At 40.0% G+C, this 13,588-nt stretch overlaps 1 protein-coding gene across 2 annotated transcripts; it reads right to left on the bottom strand.

Moving 5' to 3' along the window:
• Positions 1–678: 678 nt before the first annotated feature.
• rab11fip1b (RAB11 family interacting protein 1 (class I) b) lies at positions 679–13,508 on the bottom strand. Of its 2 annotated transcripts, none has more exons than XM_028601272.1 (6): positions 12,850–13,508; positions 5,359–5,780; positions 3,574–5,260; positions 2,138–2,929; positions 1,622–1,733; positions 679–1,499 (listed from the first exon to the last, which is right to left on the bottom strand). In XM_028601272.1, the coding sequence occupies exons 1-6, from the start codon at positions 13,215–13,217 to the stop codon at positions 1,293–1,295; spliced, it is 3,588 nt and encodes a 1,195-aa protein (XP_028457073.1). In that variant the 5' UTR covers positions 13,218–13,508; the 3' UTR covers positions 679–1,292. The 2 variants fall into 2 exon arrangements, with proteins under 2 accessions (XP_028457073.1, XP_028457075.1); XM_028601274.1 differs by lacking the exon at positions 12,850–13,508 and adding an exon at positions 11,600–11,720.
• Positions 13,509–13,588: the final 80 nt, after the last annotated feature.

Raw genomic sequence — 13,588 nt, forward strand, 5'->3', positions numbered from 1 at the left:
CACACATATATACACACACACATATATACACACACACACATATATATATATACACATATATATATATACACATATATATATACATATACACACATATATATATACACATATATATATATATACACATATATATATATACATATACACATATACACATATATATACATATACACATATACACATATATATACATATACACATATATACACATATATATACACATATACACACATATACATATATATACACATATATATACACATATACATATATATACACATATACATATATATACACATATACATATATACACACACACATACATATACACATATATACACACACATACATATAGACATACATATATACACACATGCATATATACACACATGCATATATACATACACATATATACATACACATATATACATATATACATACATATATACACACACATACATATATATACATACATATACATACATACATACATACACACACATATATATATACATACATACATATATACAAACTACAAAGAGCTAGACGTGATTGATCAGGAATGGTAAAATGTGGGTTTATCAGAACAATTTTTATTTGATTATGCATATCCATAACTCAGTACAATAATTCAGTGTACATCATGTTAATAGTTTAAGCCAAGTAAAGTGCCTTGGGGGGGGGGGGGGGGTTAGTGGAATCATGTAAACATAGACCTTCAGTAGAAGAGGAAGACATAAGTGCATAGTTTTGACAGTAAAATAAGGCTTTCATATTGGATATAGACAAGATGCAGTTTCTTAATACCATTAAATACAGCAATTAAGTCTGACAAGTATGTTGGCAACAATCATCAAAGTAGATTCTAGAAATTTATGCTCAACATGAAAATAGTTATAACAAATACAAAAAAAAGAGGTTGATTCAGCTTCAGACATACATACTGTAGCAAAGTGTCAAAAATAGTTCTAAATATGTAGATGATGTAGCATATCTTGTACTTAACCTCTTTGATTGAAAATGTATATAATCCTCCAATTGAAGCTCTTATCTGAAGATTAAACAATGTCTGCAAGATGTCTTAAAACATTAAGTCTTCATCACTATTCATTTGCCTGTATGGGGAACTTGATCGCCACTGTTCAAGCCTTGTAAACCTAAACCTTTACTCTAGTTACCTTCCATATTATAATCCACAAGTATTGTGAAGTATCTGGTGTGGTAATGTCAGATTACTGTGTCTGAACGGATTAGGTACAGTGGAAATAAAAAACGGTCAGCTGAGAATCCACCTAGGCAGCTTTCTTCAGAGAGTTCAGGGACATGAGAATACTTGGTTTCTCTTCTATGACGCGCACAAGCAAGTTGTCAATGTACTGCTCCAGCTCCGATATCTTTTTGTTTCTCTCGGACAGCTGGGTTTCTTGTTTGAGCACCAGAGAGATGAGTTCCTCCCGAGTCAGCTGGGAGTAGGGCCCTTTTAGTCCAGTGTCCTTTACCTGTGAGAGTGTATGGAGAATATGTATGTGCATATTAAAAACACAGAAACTTTCCTTGGTTAATTTAGAGATAGAAAATTATTTTACCACCATACATTTTTTGGTTAAAAAGAAAAAGATACCTTTTTCTCCTGAACTTGACACAGGATTCCAGTGGACTTGTTATCATTTTCCCCTGGAACAACTGAAACAGACTGCTGTTTCATAGGATTAAGGGGTTTTACAGGTTGAAGCCTGCAATGACAAAAAATAAAAAATAAAAAAAAAATAAGCTGTAGGCAGTGGCTGGATGGTAATGAAAGGTGTATTGGTGTGCAAGTATGAGTCAGTTACAGGGCTGTATCATTTCTCTAGACAATCAAAGAGTAACCTGTTATTCATCAATCAATAATCAAACAGAATATGGTAGTTTATATTTATGCTGCAGGCTCATTTCATCCACACCAACCTCATGAGACACAACACAAGCAATGATGAGTGAGTAGAATAAATAATATCTCTACATTTGAAATGTGTATAAGGAATCTTTTTCCTTTTATGAAAGGCATGATATTGCGAGCTAGTGGTGTGTGATCTATAATATATGAAGAGATGGACAAGTTGTATAAATATCCTGTAGAGGATCTGAACTGTCTCACCTGCGTAAAGTAATAGGAGGCCCCTCCTTCTTGCCACCTGCTTCCTCCCCAGCACTCTGCACTGCCGCAGGCTGGGACTCATGTAGCGGAGCCTCCTGGACATGCACAGGACTAATGGCCTCTGACTCGGGGTCACATGCACTGTTATCAGGTATGGTCACAGGAAGTGCAGGAGCACGGGCCTTTGAGGATTTGATTTTTACTTGAGAGGCGGCATCTTTATCAGCAGCTTGGGACACGACTGGAGGCCATTGTACTGAATCAGTATTGCCAGAAGTTGTTGCATCATCTTGGGCTACATTTTCATCTTCGTCGTCTTCAAATGGATTTAAGCCATAAACGATAGGGAATTGTTTTGCCCCTGAGCCACATTCATGGGAAATGTCGCCATCAGAAGACCGTGCTGTATTGTTATCAGATGATGGCCCTTCTTCCACAGAACGAGGTCTAGACGGCGCAGGACGTTTACTGTGTTTGGCTCCATTTGATGTTTCTTTAGTGGAACTACTTTGCGTTATGCTCTGGGTGTTCTTTGTATCTGTGGGAGACCTACTCAGAGGAGCAATCATTTGCACTGAGCGCTGAGGGAGAACGGTTTTGATGTCTTTACTTTTCTTGTTAATTTGTGCCAGATGTGGCATAGATCCATGCTGCTCCCCCTGAGCCTGTCTCTCAACTTGATTCCTTCCTGGAGGCTGTGGAGCCAACCGCCTCTCCCGTTGAGTACTAATCGGATTCTTTTCATCAGTGGAAACGGGCTTGCTTCCCACCAGTGATGCAGCAGATTGAACCCTGGATATGAGACACAGAACAAATGAAATATAAGCCTTATTTAAAAATAGTCTCATGGGAAGGACAAAATATGCCTTTTCTAGGATGTTGAAAATGAAACAAAAAAAGGACAACACAGAATGTTCCTTTTGAAAAAGCAGTGTATAGTTAAGGCAATGCAATGTAGTAAGATGCAGTAATATAATAAAGGATAACAGCTTTTAAAAATACCAATCAATTCTCATCCTAAGATCTCTGTGAAATTACCACCAACCTTCACTGTCAAACTCCGTAATAGTTACCCATTGTTTCCAGTCACTCACTCACTGTTCATATGTGACATACTACACACACGCACACGCACGCAGCGGTGTTGTAACAGACTGAAAAACAGAAGATGAACTACAGACCGATAAGACTTTCTGCACATGGAAATGACTTTGACTTTGTATCATTTCCATCAGGTATTCAAATTTAGTGTCACTACCTCTTTGCCGTTCTGTTCCTAGTAACCGCTTTACTGAACTCCCATCTAGTTTAAACCTGTTTCACTGTACAACACAAACTTCAGTTTCCCCACAGGTGGATTTTTATACAGGTTCCAACAATTGAAACATGTTACATTTTGTCACATACATTTTGAAATGAGACTTGTAAATTCTAACCTTTGTTGGATAGTTGACACCTTGGCTGTGTTGCTGTCGAGCCCAGCAGGAGAGTCGGGAATCTTTTCAAAGGGATTATTTGAGAAGTTTTCATCAGACGGATTAGAAGGGATTCCTGCAGGGCTCTCCACAGCCACTCGAGGTTCCTTCCCTAAAGCGTTGGGTTTGGTTTGATTGTCCTTCTGTTCCTCTGCTTCCCTTATTAACTTCTCCATCTCCAGCTTCCTGGCCTCCTCTTCGGTTCTCTCCTTTTCAGCTTCCTCCTCCATCCTAATCCTCTTCTCTTCCTCCTTTTTAATCTTCTCTTCCTCAATCCGTCTCCTCTCTCGTTCCTCTTGTCTATTTTTTTCCTCTACCAATCTCTCATGTTCTTCCTTTTCCTTTCTAGCTGTCTCCTCTTCATCTTGTCTCCTATCCTCCATCCTAATCCTTTCCTCTTCAATTCTCCTCCTTTCTTGTTCTTCTATCCTCTTTTTCTCTGCAGACTTCTCACGCTCTTGCCTCCTAACCCTCTCCTCTTCTTTCTTCCTCATCTCTTCCTCCACCCTTATCCTTTCCTCTTGTCTCATCTTTTCCTCTGCCTCAATCCTTTTCCTTTCTTCCTCCTCTTCTAGTTTCATTTTCTCTACTAATCTCTCATAGTCTTCCTTTTCCCTCCTAGCCTTCTCTTCATCCTTAATCCTTTCTTCTTCCTCCCTTCGCCTCCTTTCTTGTTCTTCAAGCCTCCTTTTTTCCTCACACTCTTTTTGGATTCTCACCTTCTCTTGTCTCCTCCTCTCTTCCTCAGCCATCTCCTCCTCCCTCCGGATCCTCTCCTCTTCCTCCTTTCTAACTTTCTCAATCCTCTCTTCTTCCTCCGTTCTCTTTTCCTCTGCTAATTTACGCTGCTCTTCTCGTCTCCTTGCTCTCTCCACTTCCTCGTGTCTCCTCTCTTCCTGAGCCCTTTCCTCCTCCATCCTAATCCTTTCCTCTTCCTCCCTTCGCCTCCTTTCTTGTTCCTCAAGTCTCCTCTTTTCCTCATGCTCTTGTCTTCTCACCCTCTCCTCTTCCTCTCGCATCCTCTCTTCCTCAACCCTCTCCTCCCTCCTGATCCTTTCCTCTTCCTCCTTTCTAACTTTCTCTTTTTCTTGTTCCTCTAGTCTCCTCTTTTCCTTCGCTAATCGTTTACGCTCTTCTTCTCTCCTGAGCCTCTCCTCTTCCTTTTTTTGCCTCCTCTCTTCCTGAGCTCTTTCTTCCTCCTGCCTCCTAATCAGTTCCTCCCTTTTAACTTTCTCTTCCTTTTCTTCTTCCTCTTGTCTCTTCTCCTCAGCCAACCTCTCAAGCTCTTTTTCTTGTCTCCTAATCCTTTCCTCTTCCTCCCTTCTTAGTTCACCCACATCCTCTTTTATATGCTCTCCTTCCTCCTCCTCCTCTGTCCATGGTGAATACTGCTTCACTGCCCTCAGTGAATCAACAGATGGAGAACTTTCAGGGACATCCTCCATGGATCCGTGGCCTGAACTGGCCAGACTGAAGTTGGAGCCGATGCGAGACGTCTGGGGCGGCTGCCCTTCACAATATACATGACTGCCATTGATGCACAAGTTACTCTGTTCGGCAGCGCCATGTTTTTGGTGACCAGAGGAGGAATCTTTGCTGTCTGAGCTGCCTGAGCGTTTATGGATCAGGAACTTGAACTTCTTTTTACCTGAAAGGACATGGGACAGTTAACATACGTGTAATGACACGAAGGACAAGAGAAAATAGATGAAATATTGGAGTAAATTTAAAACCATTGCTCCCAACCTTCAGAGGAATCCACATTTAGACCAGACGACTGGCTGCCGCTCAGTGAGGAGTTCTTTGCAGGCAGAACAGACATTGACTGAGACATGTTCCTCTGCAGGTTAGACTTGGTAGAAAACAACGACTTCATCTTAGGTTTCTTCTTTTTCTCGCCTTTGTCAGCATCTTCCTCCTGGTTTCCCTCCTCCTCGCTGTCTGTCAGGACCTGGGTGAAGGATGGCACCACGTTAGACGCAGTATCAGATTCCTTTTTCTTGCCACGCACTTTGTCCTTGAATTTGCCCAGGCGAGATCTGGATTTGCCGGCAGCGGAGAGGTCAAACATGCTGGCGGTCATGTTGTTTCTCATGAACTGGATGTCCACAAGCACCTCTCCTCTGTCTTTGTCTGCCTTGCCAGTCTTGTCCAGCAACTTAAACCACCTGTTAAAGAGAGGCATCTTATAAGAATACAATTTCTTTTAATACATGTTACCAGATACATAATCCCCAAATCTCTGTCACCAACTCCCTGTTTCAGTGTTCTAAGGTTAAAACCAATCCTTAGACCAGCAATAACAGATTTGTTTGACCACTTGAGGGAAGTGGAAATAAGACCTAATCACCTTTTATGTTGATATGACAAAGTTATACACATGCAGAACAACATCATCATTCATTTTGAGTGGAGTTAGTGTCCACCTTGTGAATGTAAGTCAATGAATGCAAATCAACTCTTAGCACCGTTTCTGATCTCTACCAACTCCTGTGAGAAATATTTGTCTCTTTAGCTGCTAGCAGGTAGTGTAAAGTGGGTTTTTGTTGATTTTCACATGAAAACAGGTTCCTGCTGCGACTGAAAATGGTGCTAAGTAAGTTGTGAGATTGAAAAAATTAACTATAAAAAAAGTTATAGGGCGCACAGCTAAACAATGAGTGGAACACTCTAAAGCAGACTATAGGAATAACAGACACAGACTGCACAGTATGTGGAGGTTTAGTCCTCGTCAGTTTTTGTGGAAACTATGATCCACCCCGTAGCAAATGGAGAATGACTCAGCCGCCACTGGAATGTTTTTGGAAAGTCGGTAAGGCTTTAAGCACAACCAGCAAACTGACCATGGGGGGAACGTTTTAAAATTAATACTGTTGTGCCTGTGGCAGCCTCTAATGTGGGAATGTTTTGAATAATTCTGTGTATACTTTTACCAATATTTGACAGCCTTTATCAAATACATCAAATCATGATCAAATCATAATAAATACTAGGATTAGACTTTTAGCATAGATTTATAACTAGCAGGCTCTCTCTCTGATAGCTTGTGACCCACTATGCCTCGGAGACACGTCACGCTCAGCCTTGTGCATACTGTACGTTTCCAGACACCAAACCCTGCAGACATCCAACGGACCAGTCGGCCTCTTAAAGGAGGGAGTTTTTAATCTAACAAGATTAGCTCTTCTTGTCAATTTAACAGGAAACCAATCTGCTATAAACCTCATCAGCACCTAACAAGAACTCAACATAAACACTATAGCTACAACCTCAAACTAGCAAACTTAAAAAAAAAAAAAAAAAAAAAAAAAGCCTAAACCAACTCAGTAAGACGTCCACTGAGCCAAGGTTGTGTCAACTTTGAACTGCTTCTGCATCATGGTCCAACACTAACAGAAGGGTTTCAGAATAAGCAGGATACTTGAACAGAACAACGAAAAGGAGCAGTCAGCATAAAAAGTGCCCAATAGGCAGAAATCTGAGGTCAGCTCATCACTGAACAAACAACTCCAACTGAAATCTGGATTCCTGGGGAAATGAGGAAGGGGCCGTGGGTGCATTTTCTCTCTCTGTGTGTGTGTGTGTGTGTGTGTGTGTGTGTGTGTCCATATTTTTGTGTTGTAGCTGCATCAAAAACTGAACAATAATTGTTCTTTGAATGTGCAAAGGAAAAGTTTAAAATTAACAGATTTGGGTAAACAATGTGGTTTTAAAATCATTACTCAATATTGTGATTGTCTAAATATAGTGTTTCATGTTTATATGCCATAAACAGTACTTTTCCCCCCTAATTTTTACACAACATTGAGATGCAACTGATATAGACCCAAAGGTAACTTTTTTTTTTCAGTGGCACTGAATTAGATATGTTGAGATTCACCCGCCTCCTCAGCAATGCTTTAGATGTATTGCACAAAAGAATTAAGGAGGGAAACTTCCTTTCCTGGAAGTTGCCACATGGGTGAGAGTGCTGTCACAGCTCCCCTGCCTCCTACTGCAGATGAGTCATGGGATGTAATCTGTACATTTCAGGCCTTGACATTGGAAATATTCCACTGTGGGACTTGCCTGATGAACATCCTTCAACAAAACACTGCTAGATAGATATTGCATTTATTTATCATGTAAATGTACATGGGCGTTCTGTAGTGGTTACGTCCGTATTGCCATGCACAGTGATATTTATGTGGTACAAAGTTATTAAAAGAATATTTCACCTGTTCCTTCTGTGGTATCATATCATCCTTTTAAATATTTTTAACGGTTATACAATTCCTCTGTCGCCTTAATATGGCTAACAATACAAATAATATCTTAGCAAATGGTAGCTGATTGTTAACAGTATAGTATGGAAGGGATAGACATTAAGTCAATGTTATTATTTATAGACCTTTAGCCTTTTCATGACACATAAATAAGGACGATCCTAAACGGGCATTAGCCAACAGCAGCGGAAACAAGTTGTGAACACAACACTGACATATTACAATTAAATGTATCAAACTTGTTAGCAAACAGATGCCGTTCTACACATCCAGCACACACACAGCAACATAAGAATTCACTTGGAGTTACATTTCTGACCACCCTGGTGAATTTAAGTCTAATATTCACTCTCCTTTTAGCTCCGTTTTTGGTCTGCACCATCACCCTCACATCTGGCTAATCAGCTGCTAAATGCTTCATTATGTTCACCAGCTAGCTGCTTCTTTATCTAACATCTGTGTGTGTGTGTGACACTGCAGCATAACATTGTTTTAGAGCATTTTTTTTTTTTTTTTTTTTTTTTTTTTTTAAATTACAGATAAACAGCTGCCTGGTGTGGCTGAAAAGGATGATAGGACGAAAGTACAAGCATCAAAACCAAAACAGTGAGCTGAAAGAGGTTTTAAAGCTCTGTAGATTTGAGGGGAACTGCAGAGTTGGGTAATAATTCTCTGTGGGCTCATCACTATAGTCACTGATCTACTGTTAATATGAAAACATTGATTACAGCCTCTTTAAAAAGTTTTTTTAAAAGGTTATTCTTGACGCTGGTAACAGAAGCTTTCAATATTGTCATAAATTAAACTAGTATTTCAACCTCATTTCAGCTTCACTTCAAGGGAGACTAATCACTTGATCCATTTTTTTTTTTTTTTTTTTTTTTTTTTTTAAAAAGGCTCATAAACACCCAACTGCTTAAAGGGTAACTCTCGCTAAAATGTAACCTAGGGTCATTTTGTGAATGTACCAAAGTCAAACTTTCATTTAAAAGCATAATTAGGACGAAAACGCCATTTTTAAGATTGACCGTATTTTCGTTCAAATGCCCTTTTGAATGGCGGTGCTAGGGCCAAAAAAAAAAAAAAAAAAAAAAAAACACTATTTTTAAAACACTAAGAAGGCTCGACACAACATGAAACTTTGCTTGAAGTATCACCAGGGGCTCTACACATGAACTCGAGTGTTGAGAACATTGTTTGTATACAGTTTTTGACTGGCGAGATGGCAGCGACCGGAAACCCAACTGCTCAAGTGAGTCGCTCAAAACCTTTTAGTGAACGGTGTATACAAACAATGTTCAACACTCGAGATCAGGTGTAGAGCCCCTGGTGATACTTTGAGCAAAGTTTCATGTTGTGTCGAGCCTTCTTAGGGTTTTAAAAATAGTCATATTTGTCATAGTAGTGCAGAGTTCTCTCTGCCCAACCCTCTGACACTCATATTTGAGTACTTTATTTAGTAGGGATTCTGGAAAACCAGTAATTAGAAAACTATTTTATTCAATATAAAAAGTATTAGTATAAAATACCATATAGCACAATATTAGTATATTGTACAAGCAGTATGGTAAAATTTGTATAATTCCAATAAAGCACTGTGTGCTTTACTGTACTATACAGTTGTATAGCAGTGTGGTAATGTATATAGTATTATATTATACTACTGGTGTGTCTAACTAACAATTTACAGCACCTATAGCATAGTGAACTATACTAGAACTGCTCGATACTATAGCATACAATACTATAACATTGTCCTATATTATACTAAACTGAAATGTACAGTATAATCACAACCCTGACCTTTGAAGTACTGTACTTTGCTGATCAGACACATGCCACAAACACAAATACATCCCACATGAAAAAAAAATAAATAGAAGAAGTAAGCTTGTTCAGTTAAACAGAAGGGAAGTTACAAAAGTGTTTGGGCGTTAGCCGGTTGGGGTAAGCAGTGTGCAGGAGGCGGCTTGATGAGGATGATTCCATTAAACTCTGTAATCTCACACCCCTGTTAAGAGTAGAAAGTGTTCTGCTCTGCTGTACAGACAGAACCACAAGAGGATAATGGGTGACTCAACATTCTGTAAAGTTATTCTACTACTTTCTGCACACACACACACATCCTTCCATGTGAAGCCTGAACTACTGATAAGACAATGTGTGGCTCAAGCCTTTCTTATCGCAGAGCCCAGCTGTGTGAGTGGGAGAAGAGCTGAGTGAGGAAAAAAATATAACCGTGATAACATCCAAGGACCAAAACTGTCCAGGGCTCATTGTATCAGACCTCATCCACGAGTCAGAAAGGCTAAAATGAAAGCCTGCGTAAAAGGAACCAGAGTGAACAAGAAATTCCCTTTGTAACCAAAATCAAAAAAACACAATACATGCTATGTCAAGGAAAGATGAAATACAGTGAAGCGGTTTCAAATGACAAAAATGGTGGACAGAAGCTGTGCTCTCAGGCCTGGCAGCAGATTAATAGAGGCACTGCAATAAATGTTATTCAGCTTGTCAGTAGCCTCACTGATGTGGCTGTTACAATACCCTTGTAGTTGATTAAAATAGGCCTTTCTCCCAGAAGACATTTGGACATTGGTCGGGTTAATAAAAAAAAAAAAAAAAAAAAAAAAAAAAAAAAAAGGGATAAACAATAAAAAAAGTGAATTTTGTTAAATAACCTGAATACATTTCTATGCATTTTGTTAATTTCCACCTGTGCTGATATTTCTGAAGACTGTTGAGTGACAACTTTACCAACCGTAAAATAGTACAATTTGGTGGAATAATTCAGATAATATATGTACCTCAAACAGTAGAGCTGTTGTACGGGCAGCTTGTGGAACAAGTTTGTCTGTAGGGGGGGTCAGTAGTCAGTACACAGTGGTCTTGCTCAGAAAAATTGACCTTGCTAGACTGTTTCTGTTGCCATCACGGTTTGCTTTTCATAGATAAAAACAGGCAGGAATGTGTGGCTGAAGCTGGATTCAAACCTCAGTGTCAAGGTGCATTCACATAACTCACAGAAAAGATCAATGTTTGATGCATGTTTGCTTATTTCACAAAAAACTGTTTTGGGTTAAGAAATCCTCATAAAAGCTACATGCAAAAATGCAAATAAGATACTACAAAACCCAAAACAGTGCATGGTTAAACATGCAGAGTAAGGCCAGGTGAAGTTCAGCCTAGCATACTGAGAGTTGGACAACAGCCAAATCCGAGAAGCAGGCAGAAAAGTATGAATAGTTATGTGACCAAATGCATTTTAATCAGCTAACTTCATGATCTATTTTAAGCGGGTTGACGGTTTGCTCCGATTAATAAAAAGGTTTGCCATAGTGTGACCAGACAGCAAATCTTGTTTTATGATGAACAAAACATGAGCAGTTTTCAAATCTAGCCTCGCTGGACTAAATTACAACTCATGCAATGATGCAAGACATCAAGCAAACAGAGACCCAAACAACATCAAACAACCCTGGAGAAGGAAGGGTTTGTGTTTTTTTGTGCATTTAGGTTGGTATGCAGTTTGCTTCTGTATAATACCGGTCACACGGCAGGGGACTAAAATACTCAGAAACAGTTTAGCACAACAAAACATTGTACAATTCTTACTACAGACATGGCTGACGGGTTTTAGATATCTTGAAATAAAGTGTTAAACATTTTTCACAGACTGAAGAGCATATATTTTCTGCTTAAAAAGGAGCAGGTATATTCACCATTAGTGAGACCATACAGTACCAGCCAGGCCTGTAAAACCAAATCCCTGCAGCAGATTACAAAGATGTGCTTCATTGAGCACAGGGAGGTGAATTCTGGAGAGTCTGTCCGTTGTTGACAAGTTCAGTCAATGAAAGACTGACTCCTTGGACTCACGTCTTTTGCCTGTGTGTGTGTGTGTGTGTGTGTGTGTGTGTGTGTGTGTGTGTGTGTGTGTGTGTGTGTGTGTGTGTGTGTGTACAAATACCTCACCTCAGTGGAAAAGAAAAAAGGTGCAAATATCACTGTGGGAACTCACTTCCAAAGTCTTTTCCAATGCACAATGTAAGGGAAACATAGTCCTATGGCAACACTAATCTACAGTTTTCACAGATGATGCATTATTTTATTACGGTTATAAAATAAAAAACATGGTTTGTAACCATTAAGGATTTTATAGGGATTATGGTGTTTTGCTGCAGTATGAATCACCAACCAGGAGTTGTTCCCCTGTGGTGGAAATGAAAATCCAAGTAACTAAAGGCTTTATTTCACCTCCCATGATTTCCTCATTTACATGCAGCTAAAAGGGAATAGCTTAGAGTAACATCTGCCCCAAAAATTGCGTAGCTGGAATACAGTCTCATATTCAGTGGACTGGGGTGTTTAAACTTTAAAGTGCCTTAAAATACAGTTATCATGTGGGTTATTTTTTAAAGGAGAAACACTTTTTTTACAAAAGCAACACTTGTCTGTCCTCAGGGTCAGCAGCAGAGAAGTCTGATTGCTCAAAGAAACTTCAAAAATAGGATTGCTTTTGAACCACTGGGTTATCCCACCATAAGCTCAATGATGCCTCCTTTAAATGAGAGTTAATGTTATTTGTTCAGTAGAGGCTTTAAGACTGTCAATGTCATTAGTTAATTGACAGAAAATGTTTCAGCAACTGCAGTTTCTTATGTAATTAATTCTTTTTTTGTTGTCTTCTATGAAGATAAGCTATGTATCTTTGGGTTCTGGGTGAACAAAACAAGACCTGTCTAATGACTGGACATTCTGGGATCTTGTGATGGGGGAGTTTGGCTACCGTCTTGCTGACATGAACCACACAATTAATGGAGAAACTGATCTGTACATTAATATATTCTAGATTAACATAATGGTTAGTTGCAGCCCTTATATAGGCTCTCTCTTATTCTATCCATTTCGTCTAGCTTTTCATATGACTTTTATTTAAATAATGACCTAACATCCTGCTGTGTGCACTCACATGGTCTTGTCGCGGGTTTTGTCTTCACTGAGCTGCAGCAGGTTGATGACAGCCTGTCCCAGCAGTTTGTCCGGACCCATCAGGGCCCGGTGCAGGACTTGGACATGCAGCGTGCAGCGTTCCGTGCCTCCCCCTCCTCCCCCTCCGCCGCCCAGGGGCAGCAGCGGCGGCAGGTCGAAAGCGGCCTCCTCCTTCCACACCGGCGCCACGCTCTTCTCCACCACCGAGGTCTGAAACTTCTCCTTGCCCACCTGCATGAGCGCGTACGCGTCGTTGGTGCCGCTTTTCCCCTTTATCCTCAGGCCTCTGGCTTGGAGTACCGTTACCTGGACGCTTGTGGGACACCACTGCAGATCCGCCAGAGACATGTTGACACTACTTGTTGCTGGACTAACACCGCACCAAAATTAAATCCCAAAAGAAAAAGCAACGAAGTCTAGCATAGGTTTACCGTGAGACTGACCCGGACGCGAGGGAAAGTTTTTTTCCACTTGAGTTTCGGTGATCTTGAGGAAACAGCTGATTGGGCGTGGTTACACCGAGAGGGGTCCTTGGTTAAAACGAGACACTCCCCCAGATTAACAGATTACATTAAACCAATTTGACACGCTGCTTGGCCCATTCCAGACCACAACAATCATTTACTGGAGCCACTAGGCCACACCTGATCCATGTTGACACCTGCCAGAGTTAATCAGCATCACAGCTGCATTTAAATGAGGACCTGACTACTGATTGA

The sequence above is a fragment of the Perca flavescens genome, chromosome 16 (assembly GCF_004354835.1).
Source record: "Perca flavescens isolate YP-PL-M2 chromosome 16, PFLA_1.0, whole genome shotgun sequence".
Lineage (NCBI taxonomy): Eukaryota > Metazoa > Chordata > Actinopteri > Perciformes > Percidae > Perca > Perca flavescens.